The sequence below is a fragment of the Brienomyrus brachyistius genome, chromosome 5 (assembly GCF_023856365.1).
Source record: "Brienomyrus brachyistius isolate T26 chromosome 5, BBRACH_0.4, whole genome shotgun sequence".
NCBI lineage: Eukaryota > Metazoa > Chordata > Actinopteri > Osteoglossiformes > Mormyridae > Brienomyrus > Brienomyrus brachyistius.
The window spans coordinates 23287064-23302147 of NC_064537.1; the positions used below are offsets into that span (position 1 = coordinate 23287064).

The 15084-nt window shown below is 42.0% G+C and overlaps 1 protein-coding gene across 20 annotated transcripts in view; it reads left to right on the forward strand.

Moving 5' to 3' along the window:
- The window catches only part of si:ch73-103b11.2 (myosin phosphatase Rho-interacting protein), a 93219-nt gene that overhangs the window by 75748 nt on the left and 2387 nt on the right, over positions 1-15084 (forward strand). For 5 of the 20 annotated variants that reach the window (XM_049015665.1, XM_049015672.1, XM_049015675.1 and 2 more), the window contains 3 exons: positions 349-434; positions 1018-1095; positions 2309-4565. In XM_049015665.1, coding sequence (XP_048871622.1) covers positions 349-434; positions 1018-1050 — 119 coding nt within the window. In that variant the 3' untranslated portion in view covers positions 1051-1095; positions 2309-4565. The other 15 variants (XM_049015663.1, XM_049015671.1, XM_049015673.1 and 12 more) reach the window with 6 other exon arrangements.

Below are 15084 nucleotides of genomic sequence, written 5' to 3' on the forward strand. Positions count from 1 at the left end.
GTGACACTCCTTTGTAGGTGGCTTGGCATGTCTGAAGTTTATCTGTGTGGTGTCTGTGACCTTTTGTGGAAACACAAATGCTACCCGGCTTAGTGTCCAGCACGGAGGCAGTGGTTGTAATTTACAGCAGGGGCCTTTCGTGAGCCTCAGCTGTCACCACCAGAGCCGGAGAAGAAAAGGCGTCACGCCACGCGCTGCCAGGGGTCACGGGCAAGGCAATAATAGGCAGGCAGTCTTCCCTTTACACGCCGCAGGCGGCGTAGTCACCGTGAGGTCTGGCTGCCGTGTACAGAGCCGCCAGCTCCGTCTTGTTGGAGAATCACAATGCTTTATTCATGCCCTTTGCAGACATCATGAAATCCAAGAGCAACCCGGACTTCCTGAAGAAGGAGAGGTCATCCCTGACGCGGCAGGTCAGAGGTGTGAGGTCAAAGGTGAGCAGTGTTTCCAGCCCAAAAGCGTTCACCCAGTTTATGGGGAACCAGGGCGCGATGCCTAACCTTTTGGAAGGTAGTAACTTGGAGAAAAAATTTTTGAAAAAGAAATATACAGCAGACAGATTTTATTATATTACAATGGGGCTATTTCCAGTGTTAATTGCACCTGAGATTGCAGTCGGATTTACAGCAAGATGTAAGAATGAGGGATAAATCACTGCTATTGCTGACCGGATACCCAGCCACAGAGCTCAGGTCTAACACATGCAGTCAGCAGGGTGTTCTGTGCTCTCTACCCTGTACATTTCTGCAACTCGTGTTGTAGATGAGATGAGCATGCGCTGTGGCCATGCGCTCTGCTTCTGTTGGTAAGTTCGTAATGGAGGCCATGTGCACAGCTGCTCCCCCAAACGTAGTGGGGTGATGACTGGACGCCTGAGCCCTCTCACACGTCTCCCTGTGGCTGTGTGTGTGTGTGTGTGTGTGTGTGTGTGTGTGTGTGTGTGTGTGTGTGTGTGTGTGTGTGTGTGTGTGTGTGTGTCAACGTGTCTGAGCGTGTCTCTTGTCTTTTCCCTGACAGTCTGTCATTGAACAGGTGTCGTGGGACAGCTGACTTCCCGCTGTGGGTGGGGGGTGAGCCCCCCCTGTCATGTGTGACGTAGGTACAGTACTTCTGGAGCATGCCCCACTCTGCATGTCCCCCCCTCCCTCTGCCTTCCTGGCATTACTGTCCCAGCGCCGTGGGAGGTCCACCAGCTGTGACCTTCTAGTGCTTGTGGACCAGGGATTAATCTATAGGACTTCGGACTTCATAGCATTTCATTCCTTCAAGTTCACTGCATCGTTCCATTAACCCATTAAAACATTAACATAATGGAGATTCTGTTGGTGTGAGCCTGTCCTGTTTCATGCATCCAAACTTAGAGGTCTAGACTCTTCTTTTGTATCTCTGTTTACTTTTGGAAGTGAGGTATATAAGGTTAGTGCCTTGCTTGGCTTGTTTTCCATATTTTCTTATGCCGCCGACTCAGTGCATGAGGAGTATCACAACTAAAGCATTGTGTCTTGTCACATGCCGCGCCCACAGTGCACAAAGCCACACCCACATCAAAATGCCACGCCCACACCGCACTAGGTCATAGCCACATGGTGCAGTGAGTTCCCATACATCCCAGTGGTGGCTGTGCTGTTCAGTGTGTGCTCCTTGTTCAGCTCCATGTTGACCTGTCAGTGTGGTTTATACTGTCTCCTATATATGGAGGGTGCATTTTTCTTACTGTACTGACCCCTGAATACGCATTCACTTTTCATCATGAAATGATGAACGTTTTCCCAGACAAGCTTTTCATAAACATCTCTTACAGCGTGTGGAAATAATGTCGTCTTCTGCCAAAACGAGCCTTGCTGCTGTTCACATTGCTCTCTATCTTTCCTGTTGTTGAGATCTTTGGTAAAGGTCTTATTTACTTCATCCATCCATTTATCTTCTAACTACTTATCCTGGTCGTGAGCCTCTCCTGGGCAGCACATGGCCCAAAGCAGGGGTCAACCCTGGGTGACTTTTTATTATTGTGCTTCATTAATCGCATATAAAAGCATAATTGTGTTCAAATATGAAGCGGAATCCCTGGTCAGAAATTGCATTTCCTGTCATTGTTATTACCAATGTTACTACTGTAAGCAGCCAGTGACGTTTTCCGCTTCATATTTGGTGGAGTATCTGTTACTTGAGCGTCGTCTGTCTGCCGGATCTACCCCTATACTGTCGGTGAAGCCGTGGACTCTTCATGGCTCTGACTGTTGGTGGCTCGCGCGGGCCTTGAAGCGTGAGGTCCTGACTCCATGCCCTCCCTCCCCTCCGTGTCTCCCAGAGCCTGAAGGAGGGCCTGACGGTGCAGGAGCGCATGAAGCTGTTTGAAGCTAAAGACTCCAAGAGGATCTGAAGCCCGCTGCCCTCAGCCTCTTTGCTGCTCTTCTGGGGACTAACAGAGCTTCTCTCCTCATTTTATTTCTTCTGTCTGTTTGGCATGACTGGCGTGGGGGTGTCCGGCCGGAGCCAACCTGCCCCCTCCCTATGTGCATGCCGGTGCTGCTCCGCTGCCGCTGATATCACTTTCAGGGTCTTGTCTAGGCTATAGAACTTTATTTTCACTCCAGTTCTAAGGTTTAATGTGCTTTTTTCAGTGTTTTATTGAGGATATTAAAGATAACAGTGGTTTTGGTGATCCAGATCTGTATTTTCCCTTAGTACCAGATGCCAAAATACACTTGTCAGATGATGTCTGGAATGAGCTAAGATTGCGGTCTCTGTTGCTATTTTTATATATAATATATATTTATTATATTTATACCACCGTATTTTCGAATCAGAGTGGGTATGTGGAACCTAGTGGGTATGTGTTTGTGTGGGAGAAATGAAGAGTCGTGTGCAGAGTTTTATACAAGTTACATACAGATCTGTGTGTTTGACGTTCCTGCTGCAGGCTGTGCTTTTGTGGGCCGAAAGAGGAAACAAGCTTCACGATTAGATACGTTACGTCTTTCTGTGCTGTGGCGACAAAAATCATGTGACCTGGTTTTTCTGTCCTGACTACTACATATACATATTAAAATTATAATTGTGTATTTTACCAATATTTTACAGGTTTAAACTAGCAGTGCCGTGGTGGGTAAACATAATGTCTTGTGGTTAAGTCTTGTAGCTTTGATGTATGAGTTCAAATGGAAAAGTTTACCATTTCTAAATCTTTGGGTTATTTGTTTTTGCTAATGTGCATCTTTAAATTCCATTGAGACTTTGGCCTAGTGAGATGGAGTTTCTTCCTCTCTCTGCCCTGTGTTGTGTTGACGGCTGCTTGCTCCAGCCTCCGGTCACGCTGCAGAAGCAGCCAGGATTGTGGATGAATCTTGCACAGGGAATGGTACTTTCACAGTATGGGATCATCCTCCTTCATCCCATTGCCTCACTTGTGTCTGTTGTCTCTCGACTGTTTTGGTTTGATAATATTTTTGCCTGAACTGCCATTTTCTTTCTTTCCCAATCCTGATGTTTGGTATAATTCTCATCCTTGAAAATGCTGTGAAACCTTTCAACCATTGTACATTTAAGAGAAATGCTCACAGCGCTGAGAATCATTAGTAGCTGTGTTTCTGTACATTTTTAACATGTATAACAATCACCAAGGTGTTGTGCATGTTTGTAAAAGTTTCACCTGCAGTCTTCAGTGTTTGTCAACAAATAAGCCAAAAAATCCCGTTACACCACTACCTGTTCATTTAATTCCTAACATTTCTCCTTAGAAATCCTGTGATTATAATAAGGCCTTTCATCAAAATTAATTGTGGGTAGCCTGTTAAAAGAAAGCTGTAAGTAAGGGGCGATTTGTGGTGTTTCATTGCTTAATTTACACTGGTAATATTTACAGTTGTTAGACTTTTAACAACATGGTGTTTGGACACTCCGGGGATGTGAGCAGATGTGTCTATACAGCTTCTCTTGCCGAACTGCAGGCAGTAGATCACAAAAGGTGGCTCTAGTTCACAGGAACACAACCAACCAGAGTTCACCATACCGTACTTTTGGCTTCCATCAAAGGGCTTCGAAGGTTTGCTCTAAATGGCTCGGCTGGGTTTCCTGTGATTGTTTTTAAAGTGGGCTTTCGCCATGACCGTGTACTAACCTGTAAAGTCTTCTGTACGTTTTTTGGGATTAGTATCGATTTTAAATAAACATGAAGCTTAGTCTTATCAGTATCCCATTTGCTGTCGGCGTAAGTATGCAATGTCATGATGCTTGATGAGGCTTTTAAAGCACCTTGCCCAGTCCTTACTTCCCCCCCCCCCCCCCCAAATCACTTGACTACCCTGCTTTGTTGCTAGAGATGTGTAGTCTTGCTAATTTAACAGAAAAACATACAGGAGTAAAACCGCTATCGAAATATAATGTATAGTATTCAAGGCACGCCTTGTAAATATTTGGTACACAGAGTTTAGTTTTTGTGATTTTATGTGTTTTAAATCTGTATCCTGCTTACTACCACTATATATAAAGCATATAAATATATATAAATATTTTTTATTTTGGTTTGAATGTAAATCATATTGTCAAATAAATGGAGTGTTTCTGAACTGTCTTGATTGTCTGCAGTTGCTAGGATACCAAAATATGCACATACATAGATTTGTTAATATATGCGTTAGATTACTGAGCCCTATTGGAGCCCTTAAGACGCAGGCTGCCTCCTGGAGCAGATCGCAGGGTGAATCTGGATGGTGCCACTAGGCATGAAATCAGTTGTGTGTTTGTTCCACCAAGGCATGGTGTAATGTTGGCTGGAGTTCCGCTGCTGTCCCGGAGCAATGCTCTTGGCACAGCTCATTTTTCCGCAACAGTCTCTTCAAGATTACAATATTGTCTCATGCTGTATTTGGTTAAAAACTCAAGTAGCTACTAAACGAGACGCGTCATCATAAAAATTAAGCCTATGTCCGTAAAAATGTAACAGTAATGCGCAACCAAATGAATGTCTTGATGCCGGGAAGTGGCATACATAATACACATTTATTAATAATAATAATAATAATAATTAATAACATAATATCATCCCACCTTATTAACCTTATTTCTATTGCCTTGAAAAAAATTGAGCAGGAAAAAATCATCTGGGGAACAGCACGATTTCCACCTTGAGTATTTGTGTGGGAGTTTTGCACAGAATCTTGAAATAATCAGGCTAGTTTTGCCAACTGCCTGTGACATAAAAGTCGTTTAAATCGCTGCTGCTGAGCTGATGCTTCACAAAAGCGCCGTCGTCTGCCGCCACAAGTACGCCCTCCTCTGCCTTCATACCCGTTTCTCTGTTCTTGCCGGGAGCCATCTGCTGTAATCTGATTGTTTTTTCATAAAAGATAAAAAGCGTAGCGTCTAATTGACTCCGCTGACATCCTTTTGCCTCTTTCAGTCATGCGAGGGACTTGGCATCTTAATTGGAAGCTTTTGACGATTATCCCACAAATTGGTTAACAGAGAACAGAAGAGGCTGTGCAATTGCTCTCAATTACTCCTGCTGCTGGAAATAAATCTGGCTTTAAACTAAGGAGGCTATTTCGAATATAGGGCTGCCAAGCATGATTGTCAGGCAGCTGAATTAACAGATAAAGATCAGAAAACATGTCTCTGCATACCAATCATGCCCTCATAAACTTGTATTTCTGTGAATTCTGTGTTTACTGCTTGTTTATTGGATGCTAATTATGAACCATTTTTAATTGCAACATGCCTACTTATACAATGAGTGCTTAAAATTCATTTTTGAATACGACCAGGATTTTCACTTTGCTTCGTCTCAGTAGTCATGTTCACATACAATGTGCCATGAACCCATCCAACCATCCATTTTCCAAACCGCTTATCCTACTGGGTCGCGGGGGGTCCGGAGCCTATCCCGGAAGCAATGGGCACGAGGCAGGGAACAACCCAGGATGGGGGGCCAGCCCATCACAGGGCACACTCACACACCATTCACTCACACATGCACTCCTATGGGAAATTTAGCAACTGCAATTAGCCTCAGCATGTTTTTGGACTGTGGGGGGAAACCGGAGTACCCGGAGGAAACCCCAGGACGACATGGGGAGAACATGCAAACTCCACACACATGTGACCCAGGCGGAGACTTGAACCCGGGTCCCAGAGGTGTGAGGCAACAGCGCTAACCACTGCACCACCATGCCGCCCGTGCCGTGAACCAATTTGTTTATTTTTTATTTCACTTTACTGTCGACTGGACTACTTACCAGCAGACTTAGCCTCAGTTCGTGTAAATTAAGCGTTAGTGTTGCTTTACTCAGGCCTACCGAACAGGAAATTTTGTGAAAGATATCCTGCAGGATTCCTTATTAGTGCTGTAGTCATTGCAAAATATTCTTTAATAGTAAAAAGTAAGTAGTGTATATCTAAGAAATATGTAAATATGTTCAAATCAACTGAAAAATGATGTACAGTGATATTCTACACCTAATTATGGTGCCGTGCACCCCTGTTTGAGATACTTAAGCATAGTACAGTTGCTTGCATGTGATGGTCAGTTCTGGGTAAAACATTTAACTTTCCCATTAATTCTGATGAAATGCATATCGATAATTTCTAAATTTAATTTTAATGGCTCTTTGAAGAGTGTTAGTTTTCCATTATATGGCTGCTGTTACTAAAGTTGGGCACCAGGTGTCTCTGTTGCCTAAATAAGTTTGGAGCTCTTGCATTCAGACAGTAGACTGTGCCCTAGATGTGCAGAGTTGGCATATTTTCCCTGACTTTTGCAGGTGACTCCTTAACTCCAATTTTCCAAATACATGCGGGTAAACTGAATTTGTGACTCTGCACCAATTTGTTTGTGTGACTTGGACGTTCAGTTGTTAAAAACTGGTGGACACTGTTGTACTTTTACTCTGCCATGATCAACTGAAGTAACGAGCAGTGTGTGTATATCAGCTTGTGTCAAAATGTGTTACAAGCACGAGAAAGAAATCTATGAAATATCCAAATTTTGAGACAATGGAAAGGATCCAGTAGTGAAAGTGCACAAACATACACCATAGGAATATATTTTATACCGATGAGCCATAACATTAAAACCACCTACCTAATATTATGTAGGTCCTCTTCGTGCTGCCAAAACATCTGACGCATTGAGGTTTGGACTCCACAAGATCTCTGAAGGTGTTCTGTGGTATCTGGCACCAAGACTTTAACAGGAGATGGTTTAAGTCCTTAAACTGCAAGGTGGGGCCTCCATGGATCCACGTTTGTCCAGCGCATCCCACAGATGCTCGATTGGATTGAAATCTGGGGAGCTTGGAGGCCAAGTCAACTCCATGAACTCTATTTCATGTTCCTCAAATCATTCAATTTTTGCAGGATGAAAGGGCATATTATCCTGCTGAATTAGGCCACTGCCATCATGGAAAACCGTTGCCATGAAGAGGTGTACTTGGTCTGCAGTGATGTTTAGGTAGGTGGTACGTGTCAAATTAACGTCCCCCATGAATGCTGGGCTTCCCAGCATCACACTGCCTCCATCAGCTTGGCTTTTTTTCCCATAGTGCATCCTGGTGCCACCTCTTCCCCAGGTAAACACACATGCATCCGACCGTTCACATGATATAATGGAAAACGTGACTCATTAGACCTTGTTCCATTGCTCCATGGTCCAGTTCTGACATGTGCTTATTGTAGGTGCCTTCAGTGGTGGAAAGGGGTCAGCATGGGCACTCTGACCCGTGCAACCCCCCCCCCCTACATAGCAAGCTGTAATGCACTGTGAGTTCTTGCACCTTTCTATCATAGCCAACATTTACTTTTTCCGCGATTTCTGCTGCATTAGCTCTCCTGTGGGATTGGAACAGATGGGCTAGCCTTTGCTCTCCACAAGCATCACTGAGCCCATGACCCCAGTTCACCAGTTGTCCTTCCATAGACTAACCACTGTATACCGGGAACACCCCACAAGATCTGATATTTTGAAACTGCTCTGACTCAGTCATCTAGCCATCACAGTCTGGCTCTTGACAAAGTCACTCTGATCCTTATCTTTGCCTATTTTTCCTGCTTCCAGCACATAAACTTCAGGAACTAACAGTTCACTTACCTAATATACTAATGGTACCCTTGACCTGTGCCATTGTAATGAGAGAATCGATGTTATTCACTTAACCTGTCAGTGGTTTTATTGTCATGGTTGATCGGTGTGTGTTTGTGTTTATATCATTCATATTTTGTTTAGTTTCATTTATTTATCTTCATATCTGAATGGCAACTTGGAATATTTTTTTTCCATAACGGGTAGCAAAGGTGAAAGAATGGGCTTTGTGAAAGCCAGCTGTAATTTCCTGACCAATCAGCTTGATAGCATCTTAAATGCAAGTTCACTATGTTGGCAGTACGTTGTGCGATGGTTGCGAATGTTAAATTTTACTTGGCGGAGCTTGAAACCTGGCATGTCTTCTATTGGGTAAATGCGCATCACCTTTAAATTAGAAACTAGAAATTTAGACATGAAAAGTTGCAAGTGAGCAAAATTTATCCAAAGTATGTATGAGGCTCATTTTCTGGTAGAAACTGAAAGCCATTCTATTTACACTATTCAGATATTCATAAATCAATATTTACACATCAGTAATTACATTAATGACTATCCGTATTCTTAACTCCGATATTTGCTTTCAGTTATAGGTATCTGTATGGGGCATTACCTGAAATTCAAGTCTTTTATTTTTATATATATATATATATATATATATATATATATATATATATATATATATATATATAAAATGTTACTTCAGTTCCCACCAAATTTATGTAATGTATTTTTTTATAATGCTGTAACTGAAACTGCTATATATTTTTCCAAAAAAAGATACATTTTAAACTTTAGTATTTACCTAATACAATTCAAATTTTATTATATAAACATAGAACCTTATATTAAACGTAAACACGACATGCAATTTACTTGTTTTTCCTGTCATGTGTTTGTATTCTTTAATGTATATATAATGTATCAAGGGAAATTTGTTATAGTTTTTTGATATATAAAAATGATTTGTCAATTATACCTTGTGGATTTAAACTTTCCAAAGCACATTTTCTGTTGACACTGTACACAATACTTTTCATATCATGTCCTGCTCATGTTTCTGCGTCTTTATTTTGAGTATCTAAAATCCATCTACTGGTGCCATTTCCTCTTATGACTGCGGAGTGTAGAGTTGATCAGTCCTTTTGGGAAGGTCGCTACTGCGGCTCTCAGCGAGCGATACAGTACGATAAAATGATTGTGTCTGACGGGTATTTGTGCGCGTGGTTAAATCAATAGGAGGAAAGGTTTGAGAAGCAAATGGTTTTTTCTTTCTCTTTGTTCATGTGATCTTAGTAATGCCACGGGTCATTTAAAATCTGATAAAAAAAAATTAAATGTTGGTGAGTCCGTAGTGTGATTTTGTCACCAAGCTTTATTGGTCTGGCCCTCCTGATTCTCTGCCAGCCCACTCACGCCGTTATTTCTGGCCCAGAAAGGTCCACTCCAATATTATGTTTCTTTCTGAAGTCCCATATATATATGATGAAAATGCTACATGCAATCCGACTGGTTCTTTGTCTAATGTGACTAGGATACATTTCTCCAGGTCAACATCTAACAAACATCTTTTTTTTTTTCCTCCACATGTCAGCTTCAGAATTTACTGCAGATGTCCCTGTTTGTTGCCTGGCAGCCATTTCACCCTTAAAAATGCCTGTGATGTTTACATGACCCCCCCCCCCCCCCCCCCCCCGAAATTAGCTTTTAATCTGGTGCTGAATTCGTGATGCTATAAAGAGATTAATACGTGTCTAGATGGTGGCAAAGTTCTCATCAGGAATTTTGTGAACCTGCGAAATAGATGGTAAGCTAACATGCCACAAAATAGAATACAGGAATGCTAATTTTGTTACATACAAAAGAGAGGCAAATGCTATCTGATGTGGCTACGCTGCTTGGGAGGTAGCTGCTGGCAATCCTGAAAGCCCAGTGGGGGGGTTCAGCAATCACCTGATTCGAGTTTTATTATATAATAACTTTTCTTTTAGAGGAGGGGGGAGAGAGGCTACAAATTTCTAGTTGCACCACTGATTGAGTATAGATTCGCCTTTAACGTAAAAGAAATTTTACTAAATTCCTAAAATAAATACTTTGTTATGCATAATAAAAACATGCAAATTTTCATGTGGTGATAGTTCTTGAAAATAGTAAATATGCACAAGGTATAAATGTTATTTTTATTTGAAAACACATGATAATTAGGTGACACATATCACTGTGTATGTGACACTAGAGGCAGACTGGAAGTGTGGATATAGGGATAAAAGGAGATAACTCATGGGCTGGGCTAACTGGGCTGGCGGCTTTCACCATGTTATGGCTTGTATTTGCTTGGTGTGCGGTTTGAAACTTATGAACCATTTAGTTTTGGAATTTTCCAAAAATTTTTCGGGCCACAGAAAACCACAGAACTGAAATTGCAGTTACTGAAATGACAGAAACAGGGGTCTCACTGTACTTACACCTACACTTATGAAGGGGTGGCCTCTTTTATCAGTTTTATAGCTTTATCTCTAAGGTGGTGAAAAGAATCAGAATCTGTACTGCCCATCGTTCTTATGAGAGATGGAGGGTTGGAATTGGCTTGGATATTTCGGCTGGCTTCTCCAAACTTGTTGAACGTGTTTTCGACTTGCCTTTAAGGTGCTTGGTAAATGGATGGCCCCTAGAGGTGGCAAATTGCATTTCTCCTCTAATTGGCACTTTTCTTGCCCGCATGATGCCATGTGATTCAGATTGTGAAAAAGAAAGCAGATTGGTATGGGCGTGAATTGGAGAATGCTGCATCATAGGCCTTCTGCTTGGGCAGAAAGTCCTTACAGATTTTTAAATCCAGCCAATAGTAAATGTCTGCAATATGCACAGAATGTTGGAGGAAATAGCTCTTTAAGTTCAATTTTGTAAGATGAAAAAACGTTTAGATGGTTGATAGTGTCGATTTTAATTTGATTGCAGGGTGTTTGACATTTCTCAAAGCAATTTATTATATAATGAAACTACATGTTGTAAATGTCAGTGAGACTGCCTTTTCATGTTAGAAATGTAATCACTAGAAACTTTCATAATTTCATAATAAACGTTTGTAGTTTAACTTTTATAGTTCTTTTCTTTGGCCTCGTAAAAGAGCACATGTCGTAGTGCACAGGCTCTTCTCAAGATCTTTCCTGGATTAACTTTGAAGTTTGCTGGTTATATAGGTATCATATTCAAGGTAAGACCTAACCGCTGTAGTACAGTGGACATCTGTGTCCTCACACCTCCAGGGTTGCAGGTTCAGATCTTGTCTCCGCTCAGTATGTGTGTGTGTGTGTATGGAGATTGAATGTTCCCCATGTCGCACAGATTTCCTTTCCTTTCCATCCAAAGGGAAACTTTCCGAAGTGTGAATGCATCCTGCTTCAGTGTCCTGAATGATCTCTTGTCCCCCTCAGCATCGTGTTATAACTAAATATAATCAAATTGTCCCAAGATGAGCATGCAGACAATTGACTTTGAAATTCCTTGCTCAGGTACACTGCTGTATAGTTGGCTTTAGTCTGAGCTGTGAATTAATTTGTCTTTTTACACTGAATAAGCGACAGTTCGAATCCCACCGCGCCGTCCCACCTGAGGACGTTTTAAATCATAATTTAAGGACATTTACACTAATGCTTACCTCAGTTTCCTCTCTCCTTGACAATGATCCAGTTGCACTTTTATTCCATCTCCTCCCAGGAGAAGTGTTACTGCAGTCTAAAAATCTTTTTTTTTTAAAGTTTGTATCATAACTTTGGTAACACTTTAGGGGGCAGAAATACTCTTTCTTAATGTATGAGTTAACCAGTAACTAAATGTTAGTTATGTACTGATCCCATGTTCGTTCATCATTAATCATGATGGTTCATGTATATGCAGGAAGTATATTTGTTCATGAGAAGTAACTGAGCGACTAAGTTATTTGTGTCCCCTCAAGTAGTGTTACTGTAACTTTTATCATGACGTTGCCTGTGGAAATGTAAAGCATTTTAATAACTAAATAGTAAAAAGTATATGCATAGTTAGCGATAATATAAATATAGATTTATGTAGAACCTCCTTATGCTAACTTGCAGCTGTCAAAATTTGTTATGAATGAAATACCTCCATTTTATCCCATTTTATCCCATTCTGAAGTAGGATGCCCTGTTTTATTTTGTGTATATTTTGTTTTTCATTAGTGATAATTTATTAATGAATTGTCTTCATCAAACACGGTGACCTTTCTTGATTAATCCATAACTGATTACACAAAGAATTTTTAGATTTTATTAAATTAAAATAGCAAATTTGTAACTAGTCAGGCATATATTGTAGCAGTTAGTCCTTTGGTGGATGTGCACATTCCTTAACTAGAATAATGTATTTAATTCCAGTTTATGAATATGATTGAAATGACAGGAATAAAAAAAAAAATTATGTAAACTCTCTGCCGCCCCCATGTGGCTCCAGCAGGCACGCGTTGGGCCTCATGTTTCAGATACTCCGCCAGTCCCGCTCTGTGTTGCGTTAAATGTGGGTGGCGGCGAGCCCGTGATGCAGTCTGAGTGGGGAGAACGCCAGGCCTCGTCTCCATCCTGCCTTTCAAAGTGGCCCATACTGCAGCCTCCCGGTGTCTTACTGCAGGCCAGCAGCCGTCGTCGATGCATGTAATTCAGAAAAGATGAAATGATTGGAGGGCGTCGTGCTGTACATGCAGCACCTGCTGTTGTGATCTCTGTGGGGACTGTATCAGCGGGCTGCCTTGAGCTGGGAAGAGGGGCAGTGGCCTATCAGCCAAAAGCCTGAATCTGACAAAAACACAAACAGCAACTCTGCACTGCGGGTACATTTTTTATTTTATTTTTTTTCCATGCTCATTCTAATTGGCTACCTTGAGTTGAGCATAGGGGTGGTGGCCTATCAGTTCAGAGATCAGTAGAAAGTCTCCTCACCAGCATCAGCTGAAAGTTGCTTTGGTACTCTAATTACTGTGACTGTTACCATAGCGACCACGCTGCCTCACCCTGATACTGCTCCCCTGTCTCAGAATTCCACCGTCAGAGCCCTAGACAATAGGGCCATTCTGCTTGAAGAATGGGAGCTCTGTCTGGTAGCACTAGCCTGCAAGATAAATGCTTTTAGATGATGCCAATGAAAGTCTTTTCTTTATGTACCTAACACTGAGTTTCTAAAAAGACCCATTGCTTACTGTTGTGATGGGGTCATCAGATCAAAGATTAATAACATGGATTTTACCTCCGTACAGGTCCGTTTATCCCCTTGAAGTGGGCTTGTTCTTCCATCACATGACTCCATAATGCTCTCTTCCTTATTGGCTTTCTCTGTAATCTCTGTTTAAGATTAGCTGCAGATGACTTTTGAAATACTGACGCATTGTCAGTTGTCGGGAGTGTTACATTTGTAATCACTGGTATGAAGAGGTAATTGCATTGAAAATGGCTCCCTTTCTGACTAAACATAAAGCTGCTCTGGTACTCCAACTGATTGCTAACTATGATGGTTGCAAATGTTTTGAGTGTCTGTATCCGTACTTGATCATTACTAACTTAATTGCTAATTTAAACAATCTGCAAGATCACCTGAAACAATAAACAGATGTGGATTTTGTAGATGTAGGGTAGACCCAGTTTTGGAATACTCTTGGCCGTTGTTGTAAGGGATATGGTGAATGCAGGTTTAGCTTTTTGTTTTTATTGTGATTTTTATTAGTACTGGGTGGGGTCGGCTGATGGGTTAGCTGGCTTGTTCTCAGCCTGTATAAAAAGCAGAAGTGGAACTGATGGGGCAGATCCACCAAGCTGTGGACTGCGGATGAGGTCGGGTTTTGTTAAGCCGCAGTTTTTTTTCAAGCTAGTTACTTAGTTATCACATGCTAGTTCACATGCTAGAAGATGGCATCTAATGAAATGATCCATATCACCGGCACGCAGATTGCAGCTGTTTAGGCAGCACCCAGTTGAAGCCCACATGGGACCCCAGGCAGATTTCATACCGGTGCCCCTGTCGGGAACAAAGTGAAACCACCAAGCCCCTCAGAAGATGGTGCCCTAGGTGACCACCTATGTCACCTAATGGGACTGTGCTCAGGACACAGCCATGTGCCCCGTGAAGTGAGCCACCATGAAGTCATCAAAGACAGGCACTTCGATGTCACTTCATCTAAAAGCTCACTAGTAGCTCTGAACAAGGTGCACAGGGCAGAGAAGTTGTGTACTGTCACTTGTGATGTTTCATTTCAGGAACTGGGCAAAAAAACACAACATAAGCCTGGCTATGAAATCTGACCTGCAATGCAAACGGAGATGTACATTCTGCAGCTGCCCTGTCACTATTGGGCTACAGTTTGCTGATGGTGAGAGGCATTCTGGGAGGTGAAGAGTTCATGTTGTTTAGTTGCTAGTGTTTGACACTTATTTTCTTATCTTGTGTTTTTCTGCTTTCTGGTGTCTGTGCAAATGCAGCAGGTAAGAATGGATCTCTTGTGGCAGTGGTGTTTGCACACACAGCTGGTGGGTGGGATGGCTGGGCAGTAGGGCTTGGCGAATTTCCTTTGTGTGATACAGTTTGTGTGAGTTTCACTGACTGTGTTATATTAGACCCTGTGCCAGTGCCATTTTCTTACTAAATATTATGAAAATATCTATACCTGAGACTGGAAGAAAACTAGAGCTTAAGAATGTACATATTGGATTATTCCTGAATCCTACGGTTTGGGGGGGAAAATGCATCTCTGTCTTAGGGCCCAGTGACTTGGGAGAGAACCACAGCATTTGTGAAAATTTCAGTTACAGTTTCAGGTCAGTGGCCACACCCACAGCTGCAACACTCTCTAAATACTACCTGTGTCTAGGACAATAAATCCATTTCTTTAAAAGATGGGACCATCACACATCCTTTACATCATGTAGACCTTTGTCCCCGGACAGTTTCTGGCCACTAAGATTAAGCTGAAGCAGGTGTGTGGGTTTCTGAAATGCTTGAAAAATCGG